The sequence below is a fragment of the Marmota flaviventris genome, chromosome 6 (assembly GCF_047511675.1).
Source record: "Marmota flaviventris isolate mMarFla1 chromosome 6, mMarFla1.hap1, whole genome shotgun sequence".
Taxonomy (NCBI): Eukaryota; Metazoa; Chordata; class Mammalia; order Rodentia; family Sciuridae; genus Marmota; species Marmota flaviventris.
Genome location: NC_092503.1, coordinates 62,917,651 through 62,940,392, shown reverse-complemented (window position 1 = coordinate 62,940,392; position 22,742 = coordinate 62,917,651). Strand labels below are relative to the sequence as shown.

At 32.7% G+C, this 22,742-nt stretch overlaps 1 protein-coding gene across 7 annotated transcripts in view; it reads right to left on the bottom strand.

Moving 5' to 3' along the window:
* The window catches only part of Usp45 (ubiquitin specific peptidase 45), a 77,769-nt gene that overhangs the window by 3,977 nt on the left and 51,050 nt on the right, over positions 1-22,742 (bottom strand). For 5 of the 7 annotated variants that reach the window (XM_071613183.1, XM_071613184.1, XM_071613185.1 and 2 more), the window contains 7 exons: positions 13,736-13,817; positions 11,601-11,716; positions 10,564-10,620; positions 10,088-10,228; positions 6,302-6,977; positions 4,749-4,846; positions 584-670 (listed from right to left, as the gene is read on the bottom strand). In XM_071613183.1, the coding sequence (XP_071469284.1) occupies positions 584-670; positions 4,749-4,846; positions 6,302-6,977; positions 10,088-10,228; positions 10,564-10,620; positions 11,601-11,716; positions 13,736-13,817 (1,257 nt within the window). Of the gene's footprint in view, positions 1-583; positions 671-4,748; positions 4,847-6,301; positions 6,978-10,087; positions 10,229-10,563; positions 10,621-11,600; positions 11,717-13,735; positions 13,818-22,742 lie in introns of those variants that run through there. The other 2 variants (XM_027928412.2, XR_011707714.1) reach the window with 2 other exon arrangements.

Below are 22,742 nucleotides of genomic sequence, written 5' to 3'. Positions count from 1 at the left end.
TTTAGGAATATTAAGTATTACTAGTTGCAGATAGTATTGGTATCCCACAGCAGATAAACTAGACTCATTGGAAAATTGCATTTAAAATATTTTTGTTTTGATTGGTCAGTGTACTAAAAATATTAACTTCAAAAAGCATTCTACTACATAACCACAAAACCTGAACAGGACATTATGTTACCTTATAATAGTTTGGTTCCCATTAGTAATCAATTTTATCTCAACAATTCTTACATGTACACACAAGCAATTATTAAACATTGTTTTCTATACCTAATAAGGTATGAACAATTTTGAAGTATTATACACAGCAGACAAGTACAGCTTTGATCTTTGCGATTATCATGCCTCATGCTTTGTTCATCTTTGTCTCAAAGGACAGAAGTCAGATTCAGTGTATTAAATGTGAAAAAAAAAATTACTGGTTTACCTTCATTATTAAAATTTCCTTTCAGAGGAGCAGCTTATTTTTAAAATGACAACAACAAAAACAAAAAGTGCAAAAGCATGGCCTAATAAACAAAACAGATATGCTTTAAAGCATATTATTTGCAGGTCAGTTAAATAATTTAATATACTGTACCTTACAAGCAGCAGAACAGAATGGTGCTAAATCAAGCGTAAGTGGAAAATCTACATGTCTGTTTACTTTACGAAGACTCAAGCCAGCCTTAAAAATACCAAAAACAAATTTTTAATACAACTTAATTAGCTCTAAAGACCGGGTTAATTAAAATCCCAAAAGGAATTCTAGAAGTTATTTTTTTTTTCATATAGATAAACAAACGTGACTAATCAAGAGTCCAAAATTCATATGACTAAGTTAAAAATCAGGTTTTCATACATTGCTACTGAAAAGAGTACTCATTTACATGGAGATTTTTACCATGAACAATAAGGGAAATGATTACTTTCACTGTGGCTTATCAACACTTATGGAAAAATAAATTTAATCTGTTAAATGTTAAGCTACTAACATATGTGCTTTCATGAAAATGTATCCAACTGAAGAGTCAAATCCCTGGTATTCTGGGCCTAATTCAATGACTTGTTAACAGTGAACTTGCCTCTAAACAACCTCATTTAGGTGAATGCTGAAAACAAGGATAAACTGATTATATTATGTCCTTTTCTAAAATTCAGTAAGTTTTATTTTTAAAATTCAATAATATTCATTCGCTAAAAAAGAAAAAAAAAACCTGAGCACTTGAAACATTTATCAGTAAAAGTAAATGTAATATATATAAATCTTCATGTTCTTAAATAAGCTCTACCTCTTTTTATGTTTTTAATTTCCAAAGCCAAACCTTGCAAAATGTATGACTGGCATTATAAAATGGTAATAAAACAAGCTGATAGACTACAGAATATATTGGGTAGGAGACCTATAAATGGACACTACTGGAATGAGAAAATACTTAAATCTGAACTGTCTAGATAGACTCTCTAATAGACACCTCCTTTCACAGGACTTTCATGACTTTGGTTTTTCCATTGCAAATCACATAATTTCACTGTTGATCTGCTGCTTATTTCTTGTTTTTCTTTAAAGTAAGAAATAAGATTATTTGGTTATTTTTTGGAAAATATAACCAATAACTGATTTGTTTTTGTTTTTTCAAATGATCTTTAGAAAGTTCAACATGATATCTGACATAAAATTTTATGAGGTCGTATCTCAAGAATAAATATTTGAGGCTGGGGATATAGCTCAGTTGGTAGAGTGCTTGCCTCACATGCAACAAGGCCCTGGGTTGAATCCCCAGCACCATACACATACACATACACACACACACACACACACACACTAAATATTTGATCTACTTTTAATTATTTTTTCTCATTTTTAATCAGGTGACATTTATAATTTTCCAATACATGTACTGTAATTGTTTCAAGTTTTTGTATCCTCCACAATCAGGACTTCACTGCTGAAAAACCATCCCATATAGAAGATATTTTGTAAAGGCTTTTAATATTAGATGAATCTTTTCATAGAGGATAATTTTTGAAAAATATCTAGCCTTATATTTGGGCATATGCGCTCTCCTGACTTTTTAAAATTTTTAATAGAATGAGACACAATATTTTCCTCATGTCATTAAAATATAAATCTGATGATTCATATACTGGATACCAAAGTTAGGCCTTGAACCTGTCATAATCTATATAAGTGGTATATGTAATTTTGTGTATATCTCTATTTCTTTGCAAGGGGTTCTTAGAAGTGAAATTACTTAAGAGTATTTTTATTCAAACACTGATTCAAATCATTTCTAATGTTCTTGATATCCATTACTAATTTACTTTCCAGATGGTGTTATCAATTTATATGCCCACTGCTGAACAATGAGAATGCATATATCCCACTCCATCCATATCAGCACTACTGTATCTTTGCTAATTTGAACACGCTAAAAAAGCGAATCTATCATTTTACTTTATTTCTTTTGCTATGAACAATGCACCTATTTTTAATGTCTTGGAATCTGTACATCTTCTAGAACTGTCAACTGATATTTTTTATACATGTTACTGTTAGGGATATTTTCTAGCTAGTCTTTAAGAGCTATTTACATATTTACAATGTTAATCATTGGAATGTTTATGACAAAGACATCTATCCAATTTGAGATTCGCCTTTCAGTATTGTGAAAGATTCTAATATTATAGAGAAATAGACTTTAAGAGAAACTAGAAACAGAGACATTACTTAGGGATTGTGCTCCCTACAATTCTCGATCCTTGGAAATTGGAATATGGCTTTGCAGACATTATGTTTCACTTGAGAACAAGAAGGGTCTGAGATGTTCATAAATATTTCCCTTTATGCACATGAATTTTCTAAGTTGTTCCTAAAGAGGGATTAAATACCAAATATAAAATAGCTATAGTACACTGTGAAATTAGCATCTACAATCCAAAATGATCCTCTCTTGTTCACAGAATCACTGCAGATGCAGCCCTTCTGCTAGACATTCTTTTGCTTCTGTTCTCCATGGCCATTTCTATAATTTTGGCTATAGAGAATCAAAAACTTAATCTAATCTTTCTATAGACAGAAGTAGGGTCAGAGAAAAATCTTTTCCTGCCCCCTGAAATATTCAGTCAAAACTCTCAATCCAGGCTTGGGTTGTGACTCAGTGAGTGTATGATTAGAATGTGCAATGCCCTGGGTGTGTTCTGTGTGTGTGTCTGTGTCTCTCTCTCTCTCTCTCTCTCTCTCTCTCTCTCTCTCTCTCACACACACACACACACCTCTCAATCTTTTTCCTTAAGATTTCTTTCATGAATTTTACACTTAGAAAGTCTTTCACACAGATATCAGATCAAATACTCATTTTTTCTAGTCTTTTTAATAATTTGCTTGATGCATTAAAAATATATCTGAAAATCTGGGCTGAGGTTGTGGTACAGTGCTTGCCTAGCATGATGTGTGAGTCACTGGGTTCAATTCTTAGCACACATATAAATTAATAAATAAATAAAGATCCATCACCAAATAAAAAAATTTAAAATATATATATGGGTATATGATACAAAGTTCTAATTATGTATTTTCCAAAGAAGCATTTTCCCTAAATCTTTTACTGAACAAATCTAGAATCATAATAGCTTTAAATTACACTCATGTTTTATTTTTGACATTTCCAACTAAACTCCTTTAACTACTATAATATTTTAACTTATTCATTTTCCAGAGAAATTTAAAAATAACTTTCAAAATGCAAAAACAATCCTCTTGAGAAAAGACGCTGAATTAAAAACCACAAATAATTAGACAAAAACCTAACACATTGAAAGTATTTAAATTGGGATGGGCTTGGCGGCACCTGCCTATAATCCCAGCCACTCCAGAGTCTGAAGCAAGAGAATTGCAAGTTCAAGGCCAGCCTTGGCAACTTAGCAAGACACTAGATCAAAATAAAAACAAATTAAAAAAAAAAAGAGCTGTGGACGTAGCTGAGTGATAAGAGTGCCCTTGAGTTCAGTAACTAGTACTGCAAAAGAAGAAAAAAAATTTAAACTGGACACTAGTGTGTAGCTACAATTCTAGCTACATGGGAGGGTGAGGCAGGAGAATCTCAAGTTTGAGGCCAACCTGGTCAACAGAGCAAGAACACATCTCAAAAAACAAAAACTACAACAACAACAACAAAAAAAGAAAATTAGTTTGCCTCCCATTATGAAGTTCTAAAAGTGTAGGACCTGCCTTGGAGCCATTCTTTATATTCCCAGCCAACACCGACAGCCAAGAACCCTTTCAGTGTGATCAGAAGAGCTCAGAAAGTTAAGTGTACTTTACTACTGTTCTGCTTATAAATATGTTTATTAAAACTTATTTTCTATCACACATACCAATCACAGACATTACTAAGGGTCCTACTGTCTAAATCTTCAAGTACTACAAATTAAACAATTTTAATCAGAAAAGTCTTGTAAACTATTATGGCTAAACTAGTAGGAAATCCTACGTGGCAAATTTTTAAAAAAATATTTTTTAAGTTGTAAATGGACACAATATCTTTATTTTATTTTGTATTTTTATGTGGTGCTGAGGATCGAACCCAGTGCCTCACATGTGCGAGGCAACTGCTCTACCACTTAGCTACAACCCCAGCCCCACATGGCAAATTTTTAAACTCAGTAAGTTACTCTCTAATCTTTGACAATATTCCCCAAAACACAGGACTCCACAAAACACCTAATGAAAATGAATGACTAGAGTTCTATAAAAGGACTTTTACCTGATGGAATCTTTTAAGATGGAGAATTAGAATAGCTGGAGCAGCAGAAATAAGCAATTGCTTCCTGGCATTAGTATAAACTCCTTCTGCTTTCTTTTCTGCATAAAATGCAACAAATTTATTTGTAAAAATTCCACATTATATATTACCTATAATATAATATAACAAGAATTTATATAGCAACATCATACCATTTTGTTTTAAGTGTTAAGAAATTGGACTTCTGATTACAGGGTACCTCTCTATTCCTTTCCATAACTCCACTGAGATGAAAGTAAAGATGTATGTTTGTTTGTTTGTTAAGGCATAAAGACTGGAAGAGGAGGCACAAGAAAATGTTGGATGCTAGAATGCTAATTACTTATTGTTAGTAGCCCCTTCCAGCCAAATACCACCAGAAACACCTTTAATTTTAAAAGTTGAGTCTATTACTCATTGCAGCAAAGAGAGAACATACAACATGGCAAATCACGGGGCATTTCAGTAAGTTTGACAGAAAGGACTTATGACAAGATTTAAATATGGGCAATCGCATATTTAACTTGAATTAATTTAAGTTGGTACTTCTTACTTCTCCCATCCATCCATTTCTTTAATTACTAGTGTACTAAGCCTGTCTTTATTCTTATGCTTTGGATCAAGAGTTTTTTGTGTTTTTTTTACCATAACGGGACAACCCATTCCAGGGCTAGCTAAATCCTGGAAACAGTAAAACAATTTAAGCTCACCTTTCATGTGCAAACTAACCAAGCCCATATACCAATAACAACATCCTTGATTGAGCTCTCACACTCTGGGCTACTCAGAGACCAAAACAAATGACCTTGCCAATTTTCTGTTTCTCTTTCACTTTTTATGCTCCATCTGCCCCTAGTACTTCTCCATGTGGCCTTGTATAACATCTACCCCCCTACTTCTTGGGAACTGTGACTAATTTTTCAGTGTCAATCATTTCTTGATTCCTTGACTTCACCATACCCGAATAATAAAACCTACATGTTTAAAACAAATAGTCACCTTAAGAGTATTCTTTCCACTCAATTAAGGTGAGAGTGCAGTGAAAATTCTTACTTAACAATATCCCCCTTTCCCACTTTAATCTGGTTAAACTAAACACAGTCATTGTATCACTAGCTTAATAACATGTAAATATTTAAAATCTTCAAATCTATACCTTGAGTTTACAACAGATGATGGGATTTCTGAAGGTCTTACTTTCATCACCAATCTTACTAGTGATACAACTAAGTTTTAGAGCTGTTTCTTTCAGAAAGATTTCAGATAGTTATTTCTTTCAAATAAGATGTGGATTTGCATTTTTCAAGGCAGAAATGTATACTTCATGATCTTCAATTATTTCAACAATAATCTATTGAAAATATTTTCTCCCTAGTCAGTGCCTTAAGTGCTAAGGCAAAAATACAAGATAATCACTGGGCCAACTAGCTCAAGTATGAAGATAAGGTTCCCAGGTGCTTGAATAGGGGATTAATAACTCATTAGTCACTAATAATCCATTAATAATACAAAAACAAATTAAGCTAAATGTTTACCTGCAGAATTATTTTCCTTTTGGTACTTCTGTTTCTTTTCAGTACAATTCTCACATAGAAGCTTATTATTCCCCATTAGTAATTCCATAGATGTAAACTGGTACAAACAGGACTGAACCGAACATTCTTTAGAAGTAGTTACATAGCTCTGAGAAAGGGTCTGAAAAGCATTCTGGGAACTGTGAGACCTCATATGCTTCTCCTCTGAAAAACATAAATTACTTGAAACACTGGGTAGCTGACTTTCTCTGTCAAAATCTCTATTTCCAATTACAGTGCTGCTCAAACAAAGTTCAGAAATTGCTTCAGCCATTTCCTCATCACCACTGTCAGTCTCCTTGGGGTGTGGCAGTTCACTTGCAGATGGGTGGTGAAGGTGCCCATCTGTGTACATACAGGATTCACTGCTGGATCTAAATAGCACAGTCTGCTTTGAAGCACTTTCAGATTCTGAAGCCTCACTGTCTGCATCAGCACTACTTTCAGAATGACAGGCTTCTTTTTCACTACCATCCGTAGGGCTTTCATTCAGAGATGACTCAGTACTCACGATGTTTGCATATACTGACAACTCCCCACTGGTTTCAAGGTTTTCATTTTTCTGATATATAAAAACAGTTTTCTCTTCCCCAGATGACAATTTTCTTATATGGTTTCTGTCATGAATTAGTTGATTCTGTAAGTTGACAGTGTTTTCAGAGAAAAGAATTTTATGACCTTATTGAAAATAAATGCTAAGAAGTCCCACTTAGCTGTCCACAATTGTTAAATAAGCACTACTTCTCTGAAAGTCATTTACTAAATCTAAATTTAAACTAAGATGAACAGAAGATATACTAACAAATAGTTCTAATTTATTTTTTAAAGGTGCATTTCTTTTTGTTTTAATATTTATTTTTTTAGGTGTAGATGGACACAACACAATGCCTTTATTTTTATGTGGTGCCGAGGATCGAACCCGGGTCCCGCCCGTGCTAGGCGAGTGCTCTACCACTGAGCCACAATCCCAGCCCCTCTAATTTAAAAGTAAAACTTAACATGGAAAACCAACATCTTCAGTAGAACAGGGCTATAAGGGGGACTTTTCAACTATAAGTCTTTCCATACTTGTTGATTTTTACATATTGAAGACGTAGTGGGTATTTTTAAATAAAAGTTAAAAAGTAACAAACTACAAACTCTATTATGACAGTGTTGCCTGCCGCCACTGATCTGAAAGAAAATATTTTATTTGTGTCTAGACTTTAGCTTGCCTATTAAATGCTCCTTTTAAATTAGATTAAGTAGTGCCAAAGTAGTGTTTCTTGTCAAGGTGATTATTTCTCCATTTGTATTTACGTTTCTATCTTGGTTTAATTTCTCACTGTTGTTTACTCACCTGATGCTTCTTTGTCATTCTTTGCATTAAACTCCATATTAAAGGATTAATGAGATAACTAGTACAATTTAGCAAAAAGAAAAAGTAAAAAATTCAATAATATAGCTGGCTTGGGAAGCTGAAACAGGAGGATCACAAGTTCAAAGCCAGCCCCAGCAAAAACAAGGTACTAAGCAACTCAGTGAGAGCCAGTCTCTAAATAAATACAAATAGGGCTGGGAATGTGGCTCAGTGGTTGGGTGTCCACCCCTGAGTTCAATCCCTGGTACCACCCCCCCAAAAAAGAGATAATACAAAAATTTATTAAAGTTCAGTACTTATACCTCATTATTGATTTTAAAAGACACAAGGTGCTTCTGTTTTTGTTAAATTCACTTTAATTTGTATGGGGAAAGTTTATTTAAACCTCGAAAATATAAGATGAAAATGTTCAAAGAGATACTATCTTTCCTAGGTGTTCTTAAAATTCCCAGTGCTAAATTATGAGTCAACACCACATGATAAATAAGAATATTCTTGCAATTGTTTTACTTGGACTTAAAAACCGAAGTATATGTTTAATTTAATCCCTTGAAATATTTACATAGGATAAGTTGACAATTTCTCAAATATTTATGCATAATATTATAAGCAATTTAGCCCAGAAAAACAGTAAAATCCCTTTGAACGTGGAGTTTTTGTCTCAACTATGTTGCCAAGGCTAGCCTCAAACTGTCAGGCACAAATGGTCCCCCTACCTCAGCCTCGCAAGTAGCTAAGACTATAAGTATGTGCCATTGCACTCAGCTCCTCAAGTCTTTTCTCTGTGAAATAAATCCCACATAAATCATACATGCTTCAAGGTGTATATTTAAAAGATATTCTTTAGGGGATGAGGGCACAGTGCAGTGGTAACGCACTTGCTCATGGCCCTGAGTTCAATACCCAGATACTCTTTGTAAAAACATAACCACAGTACCATCATCATACATTAAAAAATATTAATAATTTCTAAACAAAATTTCTAATGACATTTATATTTAACTTTTTGCTTCTTGAATATGGCACCATAAAAAGACTTAACGGTTTCTAGAGAGTAGAAACCAGGAAGTATTCATTAGAACCAACTTGATTGAGAATACACCACCACTTATAAGTTTTCTTGCCAAAAAATTAAATAAATAATCAAATCTGAACCTAACATAGCTTTTAGATCTAAATCACTTTAGAGAGGAAATAAAGGAGACGGAAGAACCTGTGAATATCATAGGAATACAATAGTAAATATTACTTAATGTGGGAATGTGGAAAAATGCTAAAAAAATGGATGATTTCTTTGGTTAATAAATTGCAAAAAGAAAATGTGATTAAATAAAGACACATGATACTCTTTGGGCCCAGGTATTCTGGAGGTTAAGGCAAGAGGCCAGCCTGGGCATCCTAGCAAGACACTTTCTCAAAATAAAAAATAAAAAGGGTTGGAGATGTAGTTCAGTGATAGAGTACACTTGGACTCAAGTACCAGTACTGGAGGAAGAGAGAAAGAAAGAAAGACAGTCAGACACACACATACACACACACACACAATCCAGACTTTGGGGATGGTACAAGAAGATCTCAGAAATGACTGTCCCAAATTAACAAGTGAATTACAACTCCAAAAGGGAACATATGGAATATAGCCTTTGAATCACCTCTTTTAAAAGCCCCATGTTCCTGTGATGGGCACAATCACAAACTTTGAGACAGGAGTCCCCTATGTTTCTCCTTTGCAAGCAAAGCAATAAACCTTCTTTTTCCTTTTTCTCAAAACAAAACAAACAAAAAAGAAAAGAAAAGAAAAGAAAAACCTGAGTATTTATGAGGGAACTGAAGAAATTTCAATAATGACTGAATGCTTGGTTTCACAAAGAAGTATTAATATTTTTATGTATGATGATGGTACTGTCGTCATGTTTTTACAAAGGGCATTTGGGTACTGAATTCAGGGACTTGAGCAAGTGAGCTATACCCATGGCTCTTAAAGAATACCTTTTATTTTTTTATTTAAATGGAAATTATTATTTTAAAAATATCTTTGTTTTATTTTTTTTTATGTGGTGCTGAGGATTGAACCCAGGGCCTCACATGCCCTAGGCGAGCACTCTACCGCTGAGCCACAACCCCTAGCCTCAAGAGTATCTTTTAAATAAATATCTTGAAGTATGTATAATTTTTGTCGGATTTATTTCAAAATAATCTGGGTGGGGAAGGGTGGAATGTGGGACAGATACTGCAAAAACATAATTAGCCATGAATTGATAATATGAAGCTGAGAAATGGGTGCATGGGAGTTTATTATATTATTCTCTCTACTTTTGTATATATTTAAAATATTTCTCAATAAAAAGTTAAAAAAACAAATATTTAACAAATGTTCATAGTCTCACCTTATCTTTTGATGAAGAATGCTTCTTGGCAGCTCTGGGTTGAGTATTTTCTATAGTAACAGTGCCACTATACTGATCAGGATCTGTCTCCTGTAAACTTCTATATTTACTCATTTTTCCCAAAAGCACAGGTTTTGATACCTATGTAGATGCCATATACATAACACAAAACTTCTTAAGCAAATAAATTTTGGATATACCTTTCTTTTTAAAATCTCTAACTCACTAAAAATATAAAAAGATTATTTTCTTAACATTAATTCTCAAAAGCATAAGGATTTAAATTCCTGGAGAATAAGAAGTATATCATACTTAATGCATACATGCATAAACCCCACTATCGAAACACCATACAAACTCAGTTATATGTAAAACATAATGACTCTCAGACATCTGACAATACACTCAAAAAATATCTAAATGAGTGAATAAATGCTCTTCACAAAGCCCTCAAAATTACTTTTTTTTCTCCTTACCCTTTCTTCTATTATAGGAAGTGAAATATCAATGAAAGGATCTTTCACAGTGGAGATCTTAAAAAGAAAACAAATTGAGAACTTCTGTTAGAATTATAATATAGACATGTAGTTCCGTAAAGTATCAAAGAAATCAAACTTCCCAGTTCAAAGTTTTAAATTAAAACAAAGCATGAAATGTTAAGGAAAAAACCATGGGGAAAGAAGCAGAGAGCTTGACAGTGTTTTGAAGATTGCTTAGGCTAATTGTTTTAAAAGATACTTTCTACCTTTGTGAGAGAGAAATCAACTTCTATGTTGGTTATTGCAGAAATTTAAGTTATAGCAGGTTGACACATTATGTTTAAATGGGATAGGCTAGAAGGATATATAATTTATAATCCTGATTTTATAAGACTAAAGAGGGCAGAAGAGTACTTCACAATCTGGGACAGAAAAAATGGATATAAAGACTCTTTTTTACCAATCAAGTCTGACAAAAGTTTAAATTTACCATACTTTAAGCCATATACTTTCAGAAGTATTCCTTATGAAGCGACTGAAAATCTCTAACAATTTATACATGCTTTAAGTTGTTATAGATGAAATTTAAAATAAAAAGTATTACTGAATTCAAAGATGAGCCAAGACAAAAACAAAAAATGTTAGTAAGTCTTATAGATATAAAATTGAAATTAAGTGTTATAGAATCACCCTAAATTATGTTACGATTATGTCTATACAATGTAACATAGTTGCCCTTCACAGAAGTAGCTAATGTATTTTAGCAAATTAAGATAGACCAAAAGCACCTCATGGATGTGTCAAGAAGAAAAATAAAATCATAAACATAACATATTTACTTGAAAAAATAATTTTAAATTATGTTTACTTTCTAGGAGTATAGGGTATATTTTTAAAATGTCTTTAAAGATTAAGTCATGTAGTCACTTATTGTGAATTTAAAAAATGACTGCTCATTAATATATGTAAAAGAAAACATAATAAAAACGATGTGACTGTAATGTATTCCAAGAAGTGAATTCCAAAGTACCTACATTTGCACATTCTTCACACATGACTGTGCTAGTTAATTCACCAATAAAGATCCGATCTATGAAGTTCATTTTCACACCTTCTTTTCCATATGCTGTAAAAATCATACTTTTTAACACTAAAAACATAGCAACCATACAATAATGTTACATGCTATTGTCTGTTATTCAAAAGTAATCCAAATAAGGCAGACTTCTTTTATTATATTTAATAATATATTTTACTATATAATGATACAATGTCTCCTTCACTTTTTTTTTTTTGGTAAGGGAAACACAACCATCAGCTACCATAGTCTCTAAGAAATAAAGATTTTCTAAAACATAATAGAAAACTAAATAGAGCAATACCACTATTCCACATCTCAGCTGCTCCCATTAAACCTTGGAAAGCCTCTGTGTCTAACCTAGTAGCACACAGAAGAATAGGGAAGATTATGCTTTCAGGCTGCAGGTGCCAAGGTCATAGTTATAAAAAAATGTGGTAAAAATAAGTAAACATAGCATAGAAGAAGGAATTAACATGGGCATTCTTACAATTCACCTAAACACACATACACACATGCTCATAGTATTTTTTTTAATTAAAATTAGTTTGCTCAGGAAATATTTATAAATCAAAGGAAACTATGCCTGTGATTTGCTTTAAAATAATCTGGAGTTGGAAAAATAAATTAAACATAAAAAGTAGAGTCAGGCATGGTAGCACATTCCTGTCATCCTCAGGCTGAGGCTAGAATATCACAAGTTCAAGGCAAAAACAGACTACTTAGCAAGACCCTGTCTCAAAAAATAAAAAAGGGTTGGGGATTCAGAGGAATGGTATGGTGCTTTGTCTAGCATGTATGGGGCCCTGGATTCAATCCCACTACTGGAAAAAATACTACTACTACTAAAGTAAACATAATAAGCCATGAGTGTAAAGCTGGATGATAGGTACAAGAGACTACATTATATTATTCTACTTCAACAAAAATTTGAAAATTTCCTCAGTAAACCATGAGGGAGAAAGCATATTAATAATTCTATTCACCCTTCTTTCAAACTTACCTTCTATCCTTTTTGGACCTCTACCAGGTTTCATACAAACAGTATTTATAATCATTTAAAACATTATCTGAAGCACTGAATAACAGAGATTTATATTTAACATATATCAATAAATATTAATTACAATAACTTTAGAAATACTATGATAAATTAAGATATTTCATTAAGAAAAATTGTACAAGGAGTTAAAAATACAAAAAACAAAAATGGGAAGAAACTGAGCTATATACTAAACATACACTAGATGGCACTATCTCAACACAAAAGAACAAGGAGCATGCTTAGGAAAAAATCTCAAATGTTTAATTAATGAGTCTTAGATGATACAACAATTTATGTATATTTGTTTATAAATTATAGACATATAGCATGAACATTATAAAATTACAAAAGAAGTTTTAAAAAGAGGAAATAAATAAAACAAAATATTTTAAATGATTTTTAAAAATAGCCAACTACTTTATACTAACATTAGTTAATATCACAAGGTAGATTACATACACTTAGGACTGGGTAAATTGTTCATATCACAGGATATAATCACACTGAAATATTTATAAGCTAGGAGCTTTGATTACAGTCATTGATTTTGCCCTGTATTTTGACTGATGAAGAACAAACACTAAGAATAGGCAAATTGTACTTATGTTTGACTTGTTAGTACTCTTAACAAATTATTTCTTTACAAGTTTTTGGAACAGTTAATCATTTTATCTAGATAAATTTAGATAATACCTGTAAATATATTTATCTAAACACCAAAATGACACAATATGATAAATGTGAACTTCCAAGAGAAGATGCTGCTTTCCACATATTTTCAAGTCTCAGAAGGCCTAACATAGGTCGTCAGTGACAATCTGTATAAGTGAAATTAGTTTGTTTGCTTTTAGTTTTAAGAAACTCACAGGATACATTCTAAAATTTTCTATGTCCCATTATAGCATCTTGCCACCACTGGTGTAAGTACACCCTCCTTTTAAAGGTCTCAATGTTAGAAAATTAGTTCATACAATGCTCTATTCTTTTTCCCCGGAGACGAATCTTAATACTGTAGAAAAAAGTTTTAACTTTAAAAGTCAACATACCTTTGACTTTTTTTCTAGTTTCTTCATCAGCAGTTTTAGTAGTTGGGTTGTTAAATGCTTTTAGAATGCTTGCTTGTATTCTCTGTAAAATAAAGTTAATAGAATCTTATGTAGTAATAATTAACTCAGAGCTCATTCTCTTTGACTTTCAAATAGCAAGGTACACTGTGGATCTCAATTCCTTAGTCTGAAAATAAAATATCTGAAATTTTTTTAAAGATAAAATATATTATTTTGTCCTTTTCTAAAATTCCATGAACACTTGAGTAACTCTCTAGTGGCAAATTCTTCATAGAGTCAAAATTCCTATGTTTAGATTTTTCTCTTGAGCTTAAAGTATTTCTATCAGTTTAAAAAAGCAAGCAGAATGGAATAATACTTGGCTTTAAAGAAGAATGAATTTATGGCATTTGCCAGTAAATGGATAAAGGTGGAGAATATCATGCTAAGCAAAATAAGCAAATCCCCCCCAAAAACACAAATGCTGAATGTTTTCTCAGATATGCAGATGCTAACACACAATAAGGGAGGTGGGTGGCTAGGGGAAAATAGAGGTACTTTAGATTAGGCAGAGGGGAGTGAAGGGAGGGGAGAGGGTATGGAAGTAGGAAGGATAGTAGAATGAATTGGACATTATTACCCTATATGCAATATGACTACACAACCAGTATGATTCTATATCACATACAACCAGAAGAATGATAAGTCATACTCCATTTATGATGTGTCAAAATCCTTTTTACTGTCATGTATAACTAATTAGAATTAAAAAATGAAAATAAAAAGATTTTCCATTAGGAGGCTGAAATAAAACAGGCACAAAAAATCATTAAAAAATAAATCATAAATAATAAAGCAAGCAGCCTATTTTTCTTATCAGCTTAGAGTAAGTTTATTCTCTCTCCTCCTTTCTTTCTCCCTCTCCCTCTCTCTAAAATGACTTTCCTTAATCAGAACAGAAAAAAATAAAATAAAAATAACAAAGAGACCATCTGGAATTTCCTGTCTATGAAGAAAACCTTAAAATAGCTACCAAGTTGGTCACTATGATCTCCATATAGAATAAATAGGCATGTACATGCACATACAAACTCATATACATGCCTCAAGTCCAGAATATCAATATCCATAGAAAGAAGAATACCTCAAATCCTAATTATGATTCTATTTGAACTTAGTTGTCAGTAAAGATCATACTATCAGAATTTCTTAGTAAATAATGAAGTTTGTATTTCTACATCTTATGCTTTAGGGAAAATCCAATCTCACAGAAAACTTTCAGAATGAAATAAACTACACATTCCAAGAATATAAACTTATTTAACTTAATAAATGATTACTTTCCACATTAGCTGTGTCCCTAATTAGTAGGATGAATTTCTTCTGTAATTCACATTCTGACAGTGGGATGAAAGCGAAGCTTATTGATTATCTTTCAAAATATATTTTCTATCTTGATCACAGGTTTGGACATATAAAACCACTGTCTGAACTGGACTTCACAGTGTGAAAATGATAAATAATTCTGTTGTTAAAAAATATGTCAAAAAGAAACTAAACTCAAACTGCAGATTTCCTACAGAATAAAAACACTACATATTAGAATCCAACACATATCCATTGTTCAAAAGAAGTTTTACAACCTTAAATATTTAAATAAGTTTAAAAAAATAAATAGTTGAAGCAATAAACTTATAGATTTAGAAAAAGGGCATCTAAAATAAATAAAAGTAGGAGGAAAGAGGTTTTTTTTAGTTGTTGATAGAACTTTATTTTTATTTGTTTATATGTGGTACTGAGAATGGAACCCAGTGCCTCACATATGTTAGGCAAGTGCTCTACCACTGAGCCACCACCCCAACCCCCAGGAAAGAGTTTTAATGAAAACAAAAATAGCAACTAAAAATAGAAAAAAAATTAAGAAAAGAATCAAAAGTTAATTCTCTGGGTAGAAGATAAATAAACCCACTAGATAATCTTAAAGTATAGTGAAAGGAATAATATCATGCCTAAGAAAAAAGACAAACCACTTATAAGTTCAGGAAAATTTCAATAACTATAAGGGACTACTTTGTTCAACATCCAGGTTATTACATTTGAAAACTTAAATAGAAATACCATAGATAATTTTCCAAGAAAATAACATTATTAAAATTAACCTCAGGAGAGACAGAAAATATTTCAACTATCATGGGGAGGAAAAAAAAAAAAAGAACATTGTTTAACAGAACTTATAAAAAGCCATAGGCCCTAGTAATTTCACAGAGTAGCACCATCAAACCTATGTTTCAGGGCACAGAAAAAGAGAAACTTCCAAATTATTTCCATAAAGCTTAATACAGGTAAAATAAAGAAACAAATCACACAAACTGCATACAACACAGACCAGTACCACTCATGAGAAAATTCTAAAAATGTCAGCAACAGAATAAAAACAGTAGCACATTAAAAAAACAAAAATACATTATAACCCAGAGTAAGATGCAGAAAATCTAATATACCTTTAATTTATTTATTTAGTTTTATGTGGTGCTGAGGATCAAACCCAGTGCCTCATGCATGCTAGGCAAGTGCTCAGACACGGAGCTACAACCCCAGTCCCGGAAATCTATTAATATAAGCCATCATTGGGCTGGGGATGTGGCTCAAGTGGTAGCGCACTTGCCTGGCATGCGTGCGGCCCAGGTTCAATTCTCAGGACCACATACAAACAAAGATGTTGTGTCCACCGAAAACAAAACAAAACAAAATATTAAATTCTCTCTCTCTCTCTCTCTCTCTCCCTGTTTTAAATATATATCATATTAATAGATTTAAGAAACAAAAAATTATAAGATCAAATCATTTGATATATTTTATTCACTAGAATCTACTATTGCAAGAGATTTAGTTGATACGGTTGGATAGAAAACACATCTTAGAAGTATAAAAATGATAAATGAAATAAAATTATTTTTATAGCATGGCTATCTGTCTGAAAAAGCTTAAAGAACCTATTGACATGAAAACTACTAAAATAAGAAAAAAATTAATAGTGGGTTATATGAAGTCAATAGCCTTCATGTAGACAAACAAAAAAAACAGAAAATATGGAAGAAAATACTCAATTTATAATAGCAACAAAAAGATAAAACATTACTCACAAACACAAAAGAAAACTTGATTAAATGGAAAGAAATACCATGTTCTTGGATAGGTCATACAGCATTATAAACATTCAAAACATACCAATCTATCCACCAAATTTATCCATCCACATATTTCCAGTAAAAACACCAACAGTTTGTCCTTCCTTCCTTCCTTCCTCTCTTTCTCTCTTTCTTTCTTTTTAAGGGGGAAAGGTAAAAGCAAAATTGATTCTAAACCAAATATGGAAAATAAACAGAACTGTAATGAAAACTCTAGTAGAGAGGGAGTACAGTGAAGGAAGATGGGCCTACTAGATTTACTTTTTTCCAGTTTTTATTGGCACACTGTAGTTGTACATAATGGTGGGACTGTTATATAATAGTACATGCACACAATATAATTTGGCCAATATCATTCCCCAGTGTTGTCCTTTTCCCTCTTCCCATCTCTCTCCTGTTCTCTTTCTCTTCTCTACTGATTTCCCTTCTATTTTCATGAGATTCTCCAACCCTTTCTTTTCCTACTAGATTTATTAAAATGCATTAAATCCTTAGTAATTAGCATTCAGACAAAAAGAACCAAAGGGAATTTCATAAAAAGTCCCAAATATATGTGTGAAAATTTGGTATAATTAGAGTATATGAAAAGTATATATTACAGAGTTCAGATATTTGTAGGATAGCTATAAGAACAAAGGAAATACCCACAGAACAGGATATATTTTAAACAGGTCAAAGGTTTAAATCTAAACAGTATGGAGATTCCTCAGAAAACTTGGAATGCAATCACTATTTGACCCTGTTAGCCCACTCTTCAGCATATACTCAAAGGACTTAAAATCATCCTACTATAGTGAAGTGGCCACATCAATAGCTAAGCTAAGAAACCAACCTAGGTGCCCTTCAACAGGTGAATGGATAAAGAAAATGTGGAACATATCCACAATGGAATATTACTCAACCATAAAGAAGAATGAAATTATGGCATTTGCTGGTAAATGGATGGAACTGGGAACTATCATGATAACTGAAATAAGCCAATCCCAAAAAACCAAAAGCTGAATGTTCTCTCCGATTGGCAGATGCTGATTCACAATGGGGGGAGGGCAGCAACAGGAGGAGTGGAGGTTTACCAGATTGGACAGTGGGGAGTGAGGGGAAGGGAAGAGGGAAAGACTGTAGAATGAACCCACATAATTTTTCTATGTTCATGTGAATACACACCAGTGTAACTCATCATGTACAACCACAAAAATGGGAAATTAATACTCCATGTCTATATGATATGTCATATGTAACTAAAAAGAACAAATAAAATTTTTTTAAAAAGGTTTAAATCTAAAAATGAACCATAAAAATATAAAAGACAGTGACATACCTTTGTAACTTTGAGTGGAAATAACCTTTTTAACTACTACAATATTCAGAAGCCACAAAGAGAATTTTAAAATTTTAAATTATTTAAAAAAAATTAAACTTAGAAAAGCCTACCATTTTATAAGCAAAATCAAAACAAAAATGACCAACTTGGAAACACATTCTCTCCCTAGACATAAAAAGCTCTTAGAAATCAGCAAAAACTGGGAGGGGGGGGAAGATGAAAAGAATGCATGCTAAAACTACCCAGAGATACCATTTATTCATCTATCAGACTGCCAAAACTTCAAAAGTTTGAGAATAATCTTTTGGTAAGGCTGTGCAGAAACAATCTCTTAAATGATACATTACTGTCAGAAATGGAAATTGTATAGTCTTTATCTACAGAGCACAAGTTGAGAATATCAAAATTATAAGTGCATATATCTATCAATAAAGGACTGGTTAAATGTGTTAAACTAAAAACTAAATAAAGAAACTTCCTATCTTCTGATATGGAAAGATCACTATAATGTGCTAAGTGAAAAAAGACAAAAGCAAGGAGAAAGGTGTATACATGTTGAATATTTCTAATTTGAAATGTCTGGAATCAGAAGTGTTTCAAATTTTGGATTAGGGATGCTCAACCCATATCTAGTACATGCCACCTTTTGAGAAAGGAGAGAGAGAGAAATAAGGAGAGGGAAAGAAACCACATAAACCAAGAAAGACAACCACATAGGATACAAGCAACAACTGCACCAACACATAGGAAAGGCAAAGGAAATCCACAGGAGCAAAGTTACCAATGACTCCTGTCATTGCTTTTAACTGGAAAATAGAATACTTGAAGAGTAAACTGCTCATGTTCTTATTCTCCCTTCCATGCTCTGCTGCCTTGATTAGCAAGGGACGGGACACACATTACCCTATCAAAAATGTTTTGCTCTGACCTACTCTTAAGAGCAATGGAGTAGGCCATGATTAACTCAGGAGATATACAGAGTAGCCGGCCTCTAGCCCTTCAGGAACAGAGTTAGTACTGCTCTCTCTTACACCTCTACCAGATATTTTGACTTTAACAAACATGGTTAAAAACACTTTGATGATCTTGCCCACTGACTTCCATAAGGAGCACTTATAAACCTTGGAAAGTCAAAGCTAGATATGTTCCAGAGACATTCTCAAATTGATGTTCTTTAAGGAGCTGTCAGTCAATAATGGCAATAGGTTTGTGCTTGCTACCTGGTTTAGAAAACTAAACAATTTCTATTGTTTAAGAATACACAGGTTGCTCTCAAAACAATGAGAAAAAGCAATGAAATAATTTCTGACTTCTAAGGAGGAAAGAGAAAGTATTTACAAAGGAACAGTCAGCTTCTAAGGTACTAATAATTCCATTTTTTAACTGAGAGGTAGTGAACAGGAGTGGCAGTGGTAGGTTGTTTCTCACTGTACTTTCAGTTTGTACATATATATATACACATTCCTCTGCGTATGATACTTTTTTCATAGTAAGTTTTTAATGCCTCCATTTCCATTAATTGTGAAACCAAGTTGCATTAACCAAAAGGCTCATGGCTAGCACATTATATGTCCTATAACTATTTTCATGATAGTTAATGCAATATTCGAAACACTTAAATCTTTACAAGTAGGGTTAAAGTAAACATGAAGCAATTCATACCACCATATGCCATCCTGAGATATAAGCTAAGAAAATCAAAACAATAAAATTCTCCCAAAAGATATAAAATATTGAAATAAGTTCTAATTCAGACTCAATAAGTTGAAACAATATAATTACAACATTTTCTAAGTTAACTTTTACAGTTTGAAAAAAGAATATATTCAACTAAAATAAACAAATTATAATGGTATAAATTTCACATCAGAAAAATGTTTGATGGGCTTAAATGAAAAATTACAATAAATACCAATGTTCGCCTGTAAATATTTAACATATCTATAAATAGCCTTTAGTGCAACTAAAAACAAAAACCTCTGACTCAAACTTATTTTACAACTTAAACATTATACTAACTCATATGACTTTCAATGATTTAATTAGCCTTTGTGACATTCTGAAATACAAAATCTCACACACAAAAAAGCTAAAAGTTACGATATTACTCTAAAAGGAGTTAAAAATGATGCAATTGTTTAAGTTATTTATTTTTAAATATTAGGCTTTTTATTGCATTGTAACCCCAATTTTCTATTTTGTGTTCTAAACTTTTAAGAGTTATTCATCAAATTGAATAAAGTAAATGGGTTTAGGTCTCAGTACAATCCCTTATTGTTTTTTGACATCGATTTTGACCTATTTAGGTTAAAAGAAAGAGATTTTGGTAAGGGAGCTTCTAATAACTGTAGCACAATAATTAATTAGCAGTATCAAGGTTCATCTTTCAAATCTCCATCTTACATTTCTTTCAAAAACAAAACTGCAAACAATGTACAAGTTAACTGAGACACTCTGCCTTTAAAATAATCCTATCCAACAACATATTAAAGTGATATTTTTGAAAATATATTAAAAATGTAATATTAATTTGATGATAGCTCAAATAAGAAGGAAAAAAGCAAATGACAAATTTGCATATTGAAAGGACGTCTATAAAAGAAGTGATTTTAGTAAATGTGATTTTATTTACATAAAAAATATATAATTTCTTCTCAAATTATCCCTTTAGTGCTGTATTCAGTGCAGCAAGAGTATATTCCTCAACTTTATAGTCATAAGAAAATACTTTAATGAAACAATATGAAAGTTTCTAATCATTACTAAAAGATTCTGGTGGCAGATATAACACTGTAGCCTTTCTTTAATCAAAAGCACATGGCAGTGGCACACTCCAACCTCACCATGATTAACAGCTGTGGTGTTCCCAGACCAGACAATGCAGCTCCTGCCTCAGTACTCACTGTAACTGACCACCACGACTGTTCTTGCTTAAAAGACTGAATACATCCAGACTTGACATTCTAATTTTGCCACACCGTCTAAAGCCCTCAACTAGAGAAAGAAAGCTTTCAAAACCAAGGTGCATTGTCTAAGTTTTTAAGTTACTGTGCATCCCAATGCACCACACTGGCCAAACAATAATTTAATTTTGAAAAAAAGATAGGGATAGATTGTATTGTTTTATTTGCAATATCAACACAGAAAACCAATGCAAAGAGGAATTTTTAACCCATTTATACTGATACATGACCACTGTGTAAAAAAAAAAGTATAATGTCTTAGCTCTAGGGAAATATGATCAAATATTAGCTGAGGAGGATTATGCTAATGTCCCCCAAACTTAACTAAGTATAAATCTCTTAAATGATTTTTTAAAAAATACAGGTTAGGGCTGGGGATATAGCTCAGTTGGTAGAGTGTTTGCCTTGCATGCACAAGGCCCCTGGGTTCAATTCACCAAAAAGAAAAACCAAAAACCAAAAAAAAAAAAAAAAAACCAGGTTAAACATAATGCAGTATTATCCTATCAATTTACCCAAATCACAACATATTCAAAATAATTGAAAATTCCCCAGGAAACCAGATCATAAAACTGATTTAGGAGATTATTATTTTCTTTCCAATTCTTCCAAGTTCAAATCCTATGAAATCCACTAAGGGGGCCACTTAAAGAAGCGGACTGTATGGGCTGGGGTTGTGGCTCAGTGGTAGAGTGCTTGCCTAGCATGTGTGAGGCTCTGGGTTTGATTCTCAGCACCACATATAAATAAATAAAATAAAGGTCTATTGACAACTAAAAATATATATTAAAAGAAAAAAAATTTAAAAAAAGAAGGGGACTGTAATACATACTGTTTTCTGGTACTTTTTAGCAGAAAGGAGAGATCAACTCATTATTTTTTAAGATCATTTTTAATAAAATTTTAGAATACTAAACTCTCCACTGAAAAATGGAGATTAGGAGTACAAGATTATAATTCAAACAAAGTAGACTTTTAAAAAATGGTATGTGTAGGGGCATTGGGAATAGAGCTCAGTGGCAGAATCTTTGCCTGGAGTGTGCAAGGCCCTGAGTTCCATCCCTGGCAAAGAAAGACAAGGGGGGGAATAGGGAGGGAGGAGAAGAAAAGCAAGCAAAGAAGGAAAGAAAGGACAGACAGCCAGGTGCAGTGGCACATGTCTGTGATCCCCGCTCCTCAGGAGGATTAGGTAGGAGGATTGCAAATTCAAGGCCAGCCTACAAAAATTTGCAATACCCAGTCTCAAAATAGGAAAGAGCTGAACCAGGCAGGGTGGTGCATGCCTGTAACCCCAGCAGTTTGGAGGCTGAGGCAGGAGGATGGCAATTTCAAAGCCAGCCTCAGCAATTTAGTGAAAAGGGCTAGAGATGTGCTCAGTAGAAAAGTACCCCTGGGTTTACTCCCCAGAACCAAGAAAGAAAGGAAAAAAAATTACTAATTTAATATTAAAGTCAATAAACAACCCATCAATCAAGGGATAGGGCACAATAAACGTTACTTAGGAGAATCCACTCATGAGCTCTTCCTTATCTTCT